Here is a 13,245-nt window from a genome sequence, read left to right on the forward strand (position 1 = left end):
TTGGTAACGTCTTTACCTGAGCTTTCCTCAGAACAGTGAGCTCATAGAGAACAAAGACACAAGCTGATTAAATAAACATTTAATCTGACAAAAAGAATCCACAGTGCACAAGAAAATCCTTACATATAATTACCCCTTATATATCATTCTTGTAGGAAATGCAGATGTTACAGGTCTCCTGGTACTTGCTGAAAAAAATAAATCTCTCTCTGGATAGTCAAACATCCCCAATATATACCTTAAAACTAGTTGTTTCTCAGTGGGCAGACCCCTGGGTGGATTAGAGGGGTTTGGCCTGGCAGTTTATTGCCCACTCCATATTTTATTAAATTACGTTGTCCTTTGAAGACCCCAAAGTCACAGCATATGCACCAATACCTTTTACAATGCCCTATGCCCAGTTCTGGTGATGGTTATCTTAGTAGTTTTATGGCTTAGGCCTGGTGTAAGATCAAAGCCTACAATGCATGTTATATCAAAGCTTACAACAACAACTTATAACATATATCAAATGCCAACTCATGGTTTGGCATGACAGTTAGTCTTGGGAACTTGGGGTTATATAATGACATATGGAAACTCTGGCCTCTGGTTACAGACTTGCCAGAGAGTCCTTCCAACTAACATCTTCCCTCTGACGCCGGGACAGGAATGGAATTTGATTGTCTACATCAGCATATTTGTAATGGATACTTTTAATAGAATTACACTTTAACACTTTATTAGATTTAATATAAGTTTTGGATAATGGGAAGGGAAAGGAAGCTGAGGGGAAGAGGGAAAAAGGGAGGGGGAAATTGGGAAGGAGGGAGTAAAAAAGAACAAATATCACAGCAAATAAAACGGTCCCTTTAATTTTCCTACGCTTTTGATCAATCCCCATCAGCATAATAAATATTTAAATCACCTATTTTATCACTGAGGATCTGACACAAGAACAAAAACTGACCAGCTCTTAATTTCTAAATCTGAGTGCAAAAAAAACAAAAAAAAAAAACAGAAAAAAAAACAAGACCCAATAATAATCCACTTATAATGTCCATATCCTATGGGGGTTTATATATATATATATATATATATATATATATATATATAAAATTATTTTTAAGCTTACATTACCTGTTTCACCCTTACTACTGCCCTATAAATATTAATAAACAATGCATACCCATAACCCCATTCCAGAGGAAGCCATATATCCCATTCCACCTTAACCCACACAGGAAAAGTGGGCAGGAAATTTCTATGTAGTGGCTAATCAGACAATAGACGTTCAAGACCGGTTAAAGCAGAGGATTGGTTGCATGTCAACTTCTGAGGACTTGCATACAGCATGGGAACTTTTTATTTTTTTGTAGCAGGAAACTGGCTTGTAAGGAAGAATTCCTGGTACCATGGTACAGGCTGCATGTAGGATGGCCAGCAGGGGGAGCACGCGCGCCCCTTGCTTCCACACTCCAGAAGGCAAAGAGACCTCCAGGAAAGCGCTGAGTACTGCAGCTGTTGCCTCTGGCTGACTCCCCTTGTCTGCTCCGCGCTGTACTCTCTCTCCCGTACAGTGTAACTGGCCCAGACACAACACTCAGGAGGAGCAGGAGGGAAGATGGCGACGCTGGGAAACGAGTCTCAGCCATTCTCAGCCCTCCCAGCCGCCAGCCCCTCACTCCATGGCCAGTATCAGCTCCCCCACCAGCAGCAGCACATCGCCGGCAATGGGGTGACCAACTTCAGCCTCAACCTGCCTGTCAACCGGGGGCTGGAGAGAGCCCTGGAGGAGGCTGCAAACTCTGGCATCCTTAATCTCAGCTCCAGAAAGCTGAAGGAATTTCCCAGGACCTCAGTGAGCCATGATCTATCAGACACTGTGCAAGCAGGTAATTTGGGGGATTAACCCCTGCACTCAGCCTGGTACACAGATAGTGTTCCAGTGCATCATGGTAAATGTAGTCCCCAATCAGCTGGAGCACCAGTGCTTAGCCATCACTAGACTAGAACCTACTGCAAGACAGAACACTGGCATTCAGCCTGGTCCTCCTGATTCTATTTAACCATGTGATTGCCAGAAGGATGCAGTAAGTCAGAGCTAGTTAGAGCCCAAAGGGTTAAATCCATTTTAAATTGTGGATATGCATGATGGTTAGCAGATATAAAAAAAAAAAAGAGCTGTGAGCGTGTTTCTGGTTTTCTAGGTGGTTTCCTTGTTAAACTGTATCCATATTGTGAATGGTGCATTTAATTTGAAGTTGCCATGGTCTCAGGTTCCACACACTGGGCACATTGTTGTTTTATAGAGCATCATGCAAATGAATAGACTGAGATTGAAAAGGGAAGTTTTTTTTTGTTTCCATTTTTGGAGTGAGCCATTAGCTGGTTGTTTATCATTCAATGTGATCTGTGAGATCCTAGCACTGAATTAGTGAGTGGGTGAAGGCAGCCAAGCACAGTGCTGCATAGTAATGTGGCTCTAGCTGTTACTGACTACCACTCTAGTGATGCTCAGCCAGATGCGGGGCTGCTTATAGGGCCATTTGTTCCCATATACCTTTAACCATTTGTTGGACCAGTCCAATTAGCTTAGTGTTACAATGTATCAGGCGTGTCAGCTATAACCTTTCTGGACCTGAAGTTACATCTCTGCAGTGGGATGATTCTATTTAGAAGACACAGTGTTGTGATCTGATCTGATCTGAATATATGTGTCTGTCTGGAAAGGTGTAATGGTTTCTGTGTTTAACCACTACACTCCCAGAGAAATCTGCATTGCAGACTATACTGACTATATGTGCAGAGGGCACTGCCACCACGATGCAGCTATTGCTCAACTATGCATGTTTGTGGGTTACCAGTGGATGAAGTACAGGGGAAGGGATGTGGTTTTATCACCACATCTTAACTTCTGTAATTTATTTGAATGTGAAACATGAATCTTAATATTCGTTTCATTATTAATCGACCAAGGCGTTAACAGGTTAACCACATATTTATAAATGTCCAATTTTTTTTTCCAATGCTGTATGCACAGTGTGCCCCTATGCCATTGGTCTGTACCAGTTGTGATAACTGTGTATTCGGCACCTGTATTGAATGGGACATTCTCTAGTTTGGGCAGAGCTAGCACATTATGCATGTTCGATTCCTCAGGTATAACTGAATCAATACAGCTGATTAATATATTATGTATTGTGGTTGTGCTATTTGTTTCCTAAAACTGCTGATGTTTCTCACACATTAACAAATCACCACAATCAGTGATATTATTCTTGGAAAACTGCTAATTGAGTGTCTGTGCAGAAATTAAAATCTGAACTGAGAGGTATAATGAGGTTCTCCTGTAAACTACATCATTTAATGCGTAACCCTTACATCTCTAAGTGCTTCCATTCATTGCTGTTGTATAGCTAGGCTGAAACAAATTGCAAAGTACTAAAATGATCATGTTCATCAACTATTGGAGAGAAACAAAGTATAAAGAACATCCTAAGGATCCTAAAAGTGACATCACGCTGTAGTGGTTATAGTACCTGGGGTGTCCTAGTACTTTTAGTACAATTTTTGACAGCATACATGGATCCCACTGGTTTCCTCTGATCGCCTACCCTGCATCTGATCTTTTTCTGCAGGAGTAGCTGGATTCTAATTTCCTCATTTCTAAAACACCATAGGCACAACTGGGTAACCCCTAAATCCTGGACTGGTAGGTGGTGTGAAGACTGGTTTGGGAACCACTAATCTACATAGTGATGGAGGTCCATTCAGGACCTCACTCATTATGAGGGGAGTGTAAGCTGAGCACTTTGAGCCTGGTCCAGCATTTCTTTTATTTTCTTTGGAGACATCCAGATTCTACTGCAGTAGAACATGGATTTGATGTAGGTGCCCAGATCACCCAGCTAAGTTGTCAAACCGTACCAAACCAGTTTGTCTACTACTTACTGTTGTTTCAGCCCCAAGGGGCTTTGTGGTCCAGCAAAGCTATGTTTGGGTTCCAACATTCTAGATTGATGATGTAACTAGAGTTCAATCCCCATAATCCTTTGCCAGATTACTGTTCTCAAAGTATTGTGGGGAATATAGAGAATCAATAATTATAGTTACACTAAAGCTAGTATAATCTACAAAATTCTAGAACCATGTGTTTGAGGCATGAGGTTTTTTTTTTTTTTTATTATTAAAGCTTCATATTGGATATCATTTTACACAATGACTTTCTCTTAATGTGTGTACTTTGTATACAAATTCTACCCAAATCCCATGGTTCCTTTTGATAAATTTTATGATTTATATTTTTACCAAAAGAGATACATTGACAAACCTATTGCAATTCAGTAAACTGGGAATTGTGGAGAATTGACAAAGACTTTGCAAATTGCAGGTAAACTCACCTATAGGGTAAAAATAGCCAATTTGGCATTTTTCAAATTGTGTTGTAGTTCTCATGACGAACACATTTTCCAGTTTTGTGAATAAATAACTGTACGACTACATCATGCAGGTTGTGTGACCTTGGATATAATGAACTTACAAACTAAGCTATTGTGGGAATGTTTGTGAACGTAGAATAGCCCCATTGTGTCATTTGTCCTTTTTCTTTATTAAACAGTTTTGCTAATGTCAAATATGCACTTCCTCCTAAGACCCAGTCCTGGGTGTGTGACTGTACAGCTTCTGTCATACCTCACTTAATCTTGTACTATAAAAATGAAAGCTACTGAGGAATGGAAAGGGGTTTCCACATAATGGAAGATTTTTTTATTTTTTTTTTCAATTTGTTTTATTGAAAGTTTTACAGTTTGACAATTATATCTGTCATGTTCTTTTTAGAGGTACATATACATCAAACAGTGTGGGAACATAAAACTAATATAGTGGTATATAGCGGTATATATGGGCACTTGGGAAGGAGACACACAACATATTGGTTGTCAGCCTAAACAGCAATGACCATTCTCCTGTTCCTCAATCCGGCTGTCTATTTTGCCTGCGTTCTGACTCTCCTCTGAATGCAGGTGTCAGTCTCTTTATTGTGGTACCAGGTGTCTTATCTTGTTTGCGCTTGTTATATTTGCTGCTCTCCGGTTCTACCGGTAGGTCTTTGGATGGTGGGGGCTCTTGCTGCTGCAATGATGGCAGGCCGGCGAGTTGCAGGAAACCGCCGAGATCATCTTTTGAGGTGATCGTGTGCCTTTCACCTTTGATGTCTGTGGTGAGGGATCCGTCCATGCCCCAGCGGTATCTTGTGTTAGCATCTCTCAACATTCTGGCTATAGGTGCTAGTTTTCTTTTCTCTGTTAGGGCTGAGAACGGTGTGTCTGTGTACACTGCCACTCTGTGTCCGTCGTGAGACACCGTTCCCATTTCCCTGGATCGGGTTAATATGGCGGCCCTCACAGAGATGTCCCTGGTAACGATAATAACGTCCCTGGGTGCTTCTTTAGGTGCCGCTGCTGATTTCCGCACCCTGAAAGCTGTGGTAATTTGTGTCTTGTCTGTGGCGTTTTTAATGCCCATGGCAGCTATGAGTGTGTGGACATAGTGTAGGAGCTGCGTATTTTCTATGTTTTCAGGGATACCCCTGAGTCGCAGGTTTTTTTGCCTGTGTCTTGCCTCTATGGTGGTCACCGTACGCCTCAGGTCTTGTACCTGCGATGAGAGCAGCTGCATGTTCTTGTCTGTATCGCAGAGTTTTCTGTCCCTGGAGGTCTCCCGCGCCTCCAAATCTTGGACCACGTGGCGGACGCCCTCCACGTCTGTCTGGACCTTTTAGAGGTCCTCCCTCCATAAGTCTTTTTATATCCCCTTTTGTGGCTGGGTTTTCGTCTGCTTCAGATTCTGGTGCATAATGGAAGATTTTTAACTATTCATCTCCTGTAGCATGACCAATGTATTCCTGTGCAAAATGCAAATGATGTCTCCTTCCTACAGAGCTCAAAGGCCTTGTTATGTAAACTTTTTATATAAACACTAAGATTTTTTTTTTCCACTTTTGTTATCATTTCAAAACGTTGCATCGAAACATTCTCCAAATTGCTGGCATAGTTGCAACTCTTTTTATCTTTCTAATTCGTGTTTATTTTTTCTGGATTTCAGGTCTTATATACAGTAAACATAATTTGCACCTAACAAGGACATTTGTTACTTATGAGAAAAGTCTTCGTACTTCTCAAAACCCATCTTCCTGAAGGGTATAAAACTGACTCTTCTGCATGGCGAAAAATTTTTTTAAAACTATGTGACCAGGACCAGATTTACATCACAAGCACCTGTAGGCACAGAATTCTATAGCTCCCCCTCCCTTTCCCCAAACGAATAAATGACTGTACTTGGACTTTTAAATATGATAACAGTTGTTGTATATACACATAAAGAGTGTGTGTGGGTAGTAGCAGGATGTATTAAGTAAAGGAGCTGCCATATTTTTCCCATAACGCACAAAAACATTGAAAGGATATTACAACGTCTGAGGGGGTGGGACCATGCACAGATTGCTGTGTTCTGTCAGTGGGGGTGGGAACATGTACAGATTGCTGTCAGAGGGTGTGGGGCCATGCACTGATCACTGTGTTTTGTGTGAGGGGGTGGGACCATGCATAAATCAGCCTCTTTATACTGGGTACAGTGATCCCAGGGTCTTGCAGACACAGGACAGGAGGTAGGTATTTTTTATTTTTTTTTAACAGGTAGAGCAGGCACAGGACAGGTGTCTACTCTGAGTAATAAGAAATCTGTCTGTGTGTGTGATCATATAGATACTTAAAGGGACACTATAGTCACCAGAAACAAGCTTAATGTAGTTGTACTGGGTTCTATAGAGCATCCCTTAAGGCTTTTTAATGTAAACCCTGAATGTGCAGAGAAAATACATTGTTTCCATTTCTGGCTATTAACACCTCTAGTGGCAGTTACTGAGACGGCCATTAGAGGTGCTTTCTGTGTCAGTGCTGTACCGTGTTCCCCACTTATTTTTTTTTTCTTTCCCCAATGGGAAAGCATCGGATTGGCTGAGATCATAAAGCTTCATTTCTGCCAAGGAAGTGGAGTGAGGCAGGGCCTGCTGCTGTGAAAAGTGAGTAAAGTCACCTTTTAAAAGGGAGGCTTGTGGGACGGAAACCTAAACTGTGATTTTACCACCATAGGGTTAGGAATACATGTTTGTGTTCCTTTAACGCTTTGTTCACCAAAGTGTGAATTTCAAATTTTAGGACAGTGAATTAAATATTGCCATTTCTGTGAAACTAATATTTACGTTTGTCAGAGAACACACCTCCAGTTACTATCAGAACGACTGCTATTAGAGGTGCTTCCTCATTAAGGACCTTTAAAATTCAAAGGACTTCACATTTGGCATCATGACACACAGCCATGAGTGCTTCTGATTAAAATAGTGATTGCCATGCATGCACCCTATATATCCCCATTGCTTATTGGACAAAAATCATAGGAACTGATGCCTTCATTGGAGGCAAAGCAGTTGCCCTGAAGGGACTGCCTCGGTGCTTGTCAGGGTACCTGAAGTCTCTACCTCGGAGGAGGTTGGACTTTCTGGCGGCCGTCCTCTCAGGGGGACTGATTCACCCAATCCTCACAGCTCTCATAACCGTTTACACGCCGGCCGCGATAGCCCCGCTTCCTTTTATGACGCGGCGCTCAGGAGCCGACGTCATGACGGCAATCACGTCCCGACCTGTCAATCTAGTTCCGAACAACGAATCAGGGCTCGGCAGGGGCAGAGTCATCAATCAAAGAGCTAGGTATAAAATAGGGATGTGTGTAATGGTTCATTGCCCTGTCGTGGTTCTAGCTTGTCTGGTCACTCAGTGCTCTTATTACTATTGTCTCTTTGGTTCTGACTCGGCTTGTACTTTCGTTCCTGCTTATCTCTCGTGTCCTTTGACCTCGGCTCGTCTCTCGCTTACCTGTTCTCTCGTTCCCTCGACCTCGGCTTGTCTCTGACCATTCTTTGCTTTCTCCTTACGTTAGTCCGGCCATTCTAAGGTCCGGTATACGTACCTAGCTCCTGTTTGTATTCTGCGTGTTGGATCCCTGTCCCGATCCTGACAGTGCTGACTTGTATGGTATTTTTTTATTGTTAATTTTCATCATCATTGTTTTTACGCTAAACACATTAAGGAATATAAATTATTTACGTGTGGTCTATTGATGCTTGTCAAGCTTAGTTTTAGTAGTTCATCACTACTTCAACTCACCACAGCTTTAAATATAGATTATGTAAACTTAGATCTCCTTCAGGATAAATAATATGCGAGCACTGTCCTGATCACAAGGGGGATTTGCCTAACCTCCATCCGAAAGCGAATTTACTCGAAATGCACATTTGTACTGGGGATGTTTACTTATCCCCTGTATTTAACCGATATTCATTTGTAAATTGTGAGAACACAACTTTAGAAATAACAGGGAATCATGACGGAATATTTCCGTCATGTGTCCTTAAGGGGTCAATATTGGCTCACTGTCTGTAATGTTGTATATAAGCTCGACTTTTGTGCCTAGACTTCATAAAAGAGAGAACTCATACAGAAAAGAGGAAAATTAAACAATATTTCTATTTTTCCTCCTTATTTGCAAAGTGTACAGTACTTTGGCTATTTCAGGACTGAACTGGACTGCGATGTTATTTGCTCAATCTTTTTTATAATTGGTAATTGAAAAAAGGTAAATATAAGTTTTTGGTGATTTTCTTTGTTTTATTATTTTGTGGAATTTTCAAAGAAGTCAGTACGCTGCATCCGCAAAATGAGTATTTCATGAAGACAGAATCTTTATTAAACACTCATTTTGGCGTGTTTGAATTTTCTGAAATTTCAACCCAGTCAAGAGATATACTGAGACAAAGTTACACTTCCCAACCTACCCAAGCAAAAACCATTGTAGATTATCAAGCAATATGTTAGAATATGAAATAAATGAACAATGTGTAAGATGCAGAAGGTTTTAATACTAGACGTGATACATGTAAGAACATGTTTAGTGTCTTGCTTAATGCCAGTTTAATTCACCTTTTTAATGTCTGTTTTCCTTTAAAGAGCTTGCACATTGTTTATAGTGTCAGTTTCTTTTGAAACAGCTAGATTTACAAGTCTGCAAACACTAATAGCAATTTGGAGAGCTGTCAGTAAAACCCTTTGAGTGGTATTTATAAAAGTGTGAATTGTTATGAATTCAGAGTGAACTTTACATTTTTACATAGCTGACCTTGAATTTCCAGCAATTCATACATAAGTAATGTTATGGTTCTAAAACAGATTTCTAATCTTTAAGGGAAACTCTCCCTCTTTGTATTCCTAACAAGATAGTCTGACAGCTGATTGGGCCCCCGGCAAAATTAGTTTCTGGGCCCTTTGAAGTCCAAAATATATGTATTAAGTAAATCCAACATTATGACTGCATGTTTTCATTTTAGCTTGTAAAATCAATGCGAATGGACTTTTTTTTGCATATAATTCCAGTATGAATTCATGTATATATTTATAGAATGCCAATGTGTGCATATTCAATGACATATCTGAGTGTCGTGAAACTGTGTGTGAATGAAGGGATGCATTCTGTCTACTGCAAGAATGTTAATGCAGTCCTGTATTTATATGTAATTTCAGATTATCATTGCATGTGTCAAAGTCAGGGTGTTTGTGTATTGTGTAGAGCAGCTGTGTGTGAATGCAGGGGTTTATTTGTCTGGAATTTTGGTGTGTAAATGCAGAAGCACATAAAAAAAAAATAAAAAAAAATCTCTCACACACTCATTTATAGGTGTTGCTGCCCTTCTCTTCCTAGAGCACTCTGCTGCCGGGATATGACGTAATTTATCCCAGTGGTCTTTAGCTCATAATGTGGCCGTGGCTGCTCTCAACCCCTCAGGCTGTGTTCACTCAGCCAGCACCTGAGTACAACGGCCGGGTAATTTGGCCAATCGGCATGGCTACAGAGAGTGACCAGCGGGAGAGGGGTAGTGTGGAGAGTCTCTGTATGAATGCATGGATGTGTGAATTTGATCAGTGTCTGTGTGTGTGTGTGTGTAACAGTAGTACTCACTCCATTTGTGACCCTAACTCCAATGTCTCACCATCTCACTCCTCTAACTCCAGATGTTTCTTCCTCAGTGCACATTACTCCAATTCCACCATCACATACTTCTCTGCCCCATTTCACCTTAATGTGTGTCACCCTCGGTGCCCAATCACCCCAATTGTGACTTCACCCATTCACCTGTACTTCCTTTGCACCCGAAATGTATATCTGACGAATCTCAGTTTGTAACTAAATCACTCCACAACCCTGTTTCTACCAATAGGACCAAATGTCTGTGCCAACCATCTCACCCCCATTTGTGGCTACAACCCACCTTTTGCCTCCAACTTCTGCTGCTTAAAGTAAAACCTCTGCCTGTTTCTCTTGGAGAAGAGGCACACACACACACACACACACACACGCATGCTATATGGACTCTGCATATGTGTAATAAAAAAAAGGGATGTGATGTCACATCCTATGCTCTCACCTCACACCGAGCGCTTTGCTGGACCGTGCCAGTTGACTAAAGAGACCTGGCAGGGAGATGCCGCATGCTGCCTGATTTCACACGGCCAGGAAAGCGGTGGGAGACGGTGATCATGCGATCAGTTGCAGTCCCACGGACCCACGCTGTTAGGAGCCCGTGACTTTCGCCAAGATGAAGTATGTTTAGTTATGCCAGGTCAGATGCGGACAACCTCTGATTTCCCCACTAGACAATAGGTGTGTGCCGTGTCCTTACTGCCTCTGGCCCTCGGTCCACGACCGATGTGCCAAATGGACGGTCCGTGGCCCCGCCACTGAATACAAAACTGTATTCACAACACCATAGTGTCCTCTGGCCCCTCTCTTGCCTCGCTCTCCCCGTCACAAATAAAGGGTTAAACGTTTTTTAGTGCAGGGTCATCTCATCTGCCCAAGTCAGCATATGGGGGCACATTTCCTCATATGAAATTATTGCCTCAATGCTTTCCTATGGGGATTTTCTAGTTGCTAGACGTCTTCATGCACAGCATGAGGATGTCCAGGGCTGTTTCAAGGACTTAAACTCTGGGATAGGCCACGTGGTAATATATCAGCAAACTATTAGGTCTGTATGCAGAGCTCACTTTGACTTCTGCAAAGAGCTCATCTGCCAGTCCATTGCCACTAAATATGGCCTCAACATACCGAGGGGGTCATCAGGTGTGATACCTGGCTCTCCTTGGTGTGAGCAGGGATTTAACTTTGCTCACTTTATTATTATTGGTATTTATACAACGCCAGCCTATTCCGCAGCGCTTTACTATAAAAACACATCAGACCTTTAGGATGTGCCATGCTTACCCCCAGTCTGTGGAGGATGGTATGGAACATCCGAACATTCATTAAGTGGTTAATCAACTCCTCTCACTGGTTGCAGTTTCTGGCATAAAACATATTTTCTGTGTTCATCATTAAGTGCATTGTCTCGATGCTTGAACAAATAGTCCTGTATACTGACTGAACATGTTTTTGTGTGGTATGTTCATAAATCACTCCATCGCTGCTGGAAAAAAAAGTGTTTGTTGGGCTGTGAAATTCTAGCAAAGCCTTGATCTTTTTCCAAGACAAGAGGAGAACATCCTTTTTATAAGATTGTTGTAGGCGTATTCAGATTAATTCCTACATGCTGTACAAAAGAGTAGAAGACACCAAGGAGCATAGTGTAATTAATAAGACTCTTTTAAACTTAAGCTACAAAACTCCATCAAGTATAAAGAAGTAAAATCATTATTGCTTTGTAATGATTTGTCAACAAAGTCTAAGATTTAGATGTGTATTACAATGTTCACAGCTGAAATATGTGCTTAAAGGTACAATAACATGTTCTGCTTAAATGTGAAAAAATAGTTCTCATTTAAAGAGACATCACAGGAACAAAATGCAATTTCCACCTGATAGATGATTCATTAAGTAACATGCGTGATTTCAAATGCATGGTTTTAAATGGAAAACCAAACAAACTCTTGAACCTTACTTAGATCCTGTAACGAAAATATACCCCAACTCGCAGGATTCAACTCGACAAAAGACAACACAGAGGAGAGATACGTCTACTGGACCTTAGAATGGCCGGACTCGACGTATATGAGAGGAGACAGAGTCAGAAACGATCCGAGGTCAAGGGCACAGAGAAAAAGCGTAAACTAGGACTAACCGGGGTCTGGTACACAGTAAACAGCAAGCCGGCAAACAGAACAGATAAGGATAAAGAGATAACGTAGTCAGAAACAAAGCCAAGGTCAATACGAAGGAACACAACTGAACACAACAAACGCTAAAGGGAACTGAAACAGAAACCATGATAGGGCAGGGAGTAAAGGGAGAGGTAAGTTTAAATAGCTTCTAAACTAATGTGATTGGCTCCTGTCATATCCACACGCCCAAAAGGTAAGTGTATGGGGAGTGTGGCATGACAGCGGCCAATGGGAGCCTTTTGGCAATTTAGGCTCCCACTGTCTCTTTAAGAGCGCGCCCGAAACCCCCGGCGCGCTCTTAGATTCAGGCGGGACACGTGACCGCTTCTCGCGGTCACTGCCCGCCTTCCTATTGAAGCCGTTGGATGAGCCGCGCGCGGCTCGTGCAGCAGCAGGACCGCGCGCGGCTCGAAGAGAGGACCGCGGCCGGCCCCTGGATAAGGTAAGTAACGCTACAGATCCATCTCCTGATTTCACCATTCCAATTAGTTAATGGTCAAATATATGAAGGAAAGCATAACGAGGGACAAGTATCTGCAGGCTGGTGTTTTTCAATCATAAAGTAACACAATCGGCTTATGTCAGGGAATGGACACAGTGCAGCACTTTTATAGAAACCTATTGACATCCAATAATCAGCTGTCACATCTATGGCTGTCCCTGGTGAAAGAGAATGTCACAGGAGAAGTATCCGACCCTGGGAGTTTGTAGCCTCACACTCATACTCTCACACACACTATCTAATTTCTATTTTGCAGTGTATATATTTCTCCAATATGCCCAAAAGTCCAAAATTAAAAAGTCTCTATGGTGGATAAATCCAGAGTGAGGAACCTGTCCATGGAGAATTGTATAATCTTGGTAGTAGGTGTGTTCCTCAGTGTGAAATCAATTCTTGGCGTTTTATATGAAATAGATAATTGCCATTATCACCATCCTTTTTACCTGGTACCAGAAGTTTTTTATCTTTCCAGTGAGGATATTACTCCAAAGAATC

At 41.7% G+C, this 13,245-nt stretch overlaps 1 protein-coding gene across 2 annotated transcripts in view; it reads left to right on the forward strand.

The window, feature by feature from the left end:
* Nucleotides 1-1,524: 1,524 nt before the first annotated feature.
* LRCH1 (leucine rich repeats and calponin homology domain containing 1) overlaps nucleotides 1,525-13,245 on the forward strand; it is a 203,127-nt gene continuing 191,406 nt past the window's right edge. For both annotated transcript variants that reach the window (XM_063426004.1, XM_063426005.1), the window contains exon 1: nucleotides 1,525-1,874. In XM_063426004.1, the coding sequence (XP_063282074.1) occupies nucleotides 1,604-1,874 (271 nt within the window). In that variant the 5' untranslated portion in view covers nucleotides 1,525-1,603. The remainder of the gene's footprint in view (nucleotides 1,875-13,245) is intronic.

The sequence above is a fragment of the Pelobates fuscus genome, chromosome 1, assembly GCF_036172605.1.
Source record: "Pelobates fuscus isolate aPelFus1 chromosome 1, aPelFus1.pri, whole genome shotgun sequence".
In the NCBI taxonomy this organism is placed as follows: Eukaryota; Metazoa; Chordata; class Amphibia; order Anura; family Pelobatidae; genus Pelobates; species Pelobates fuscus.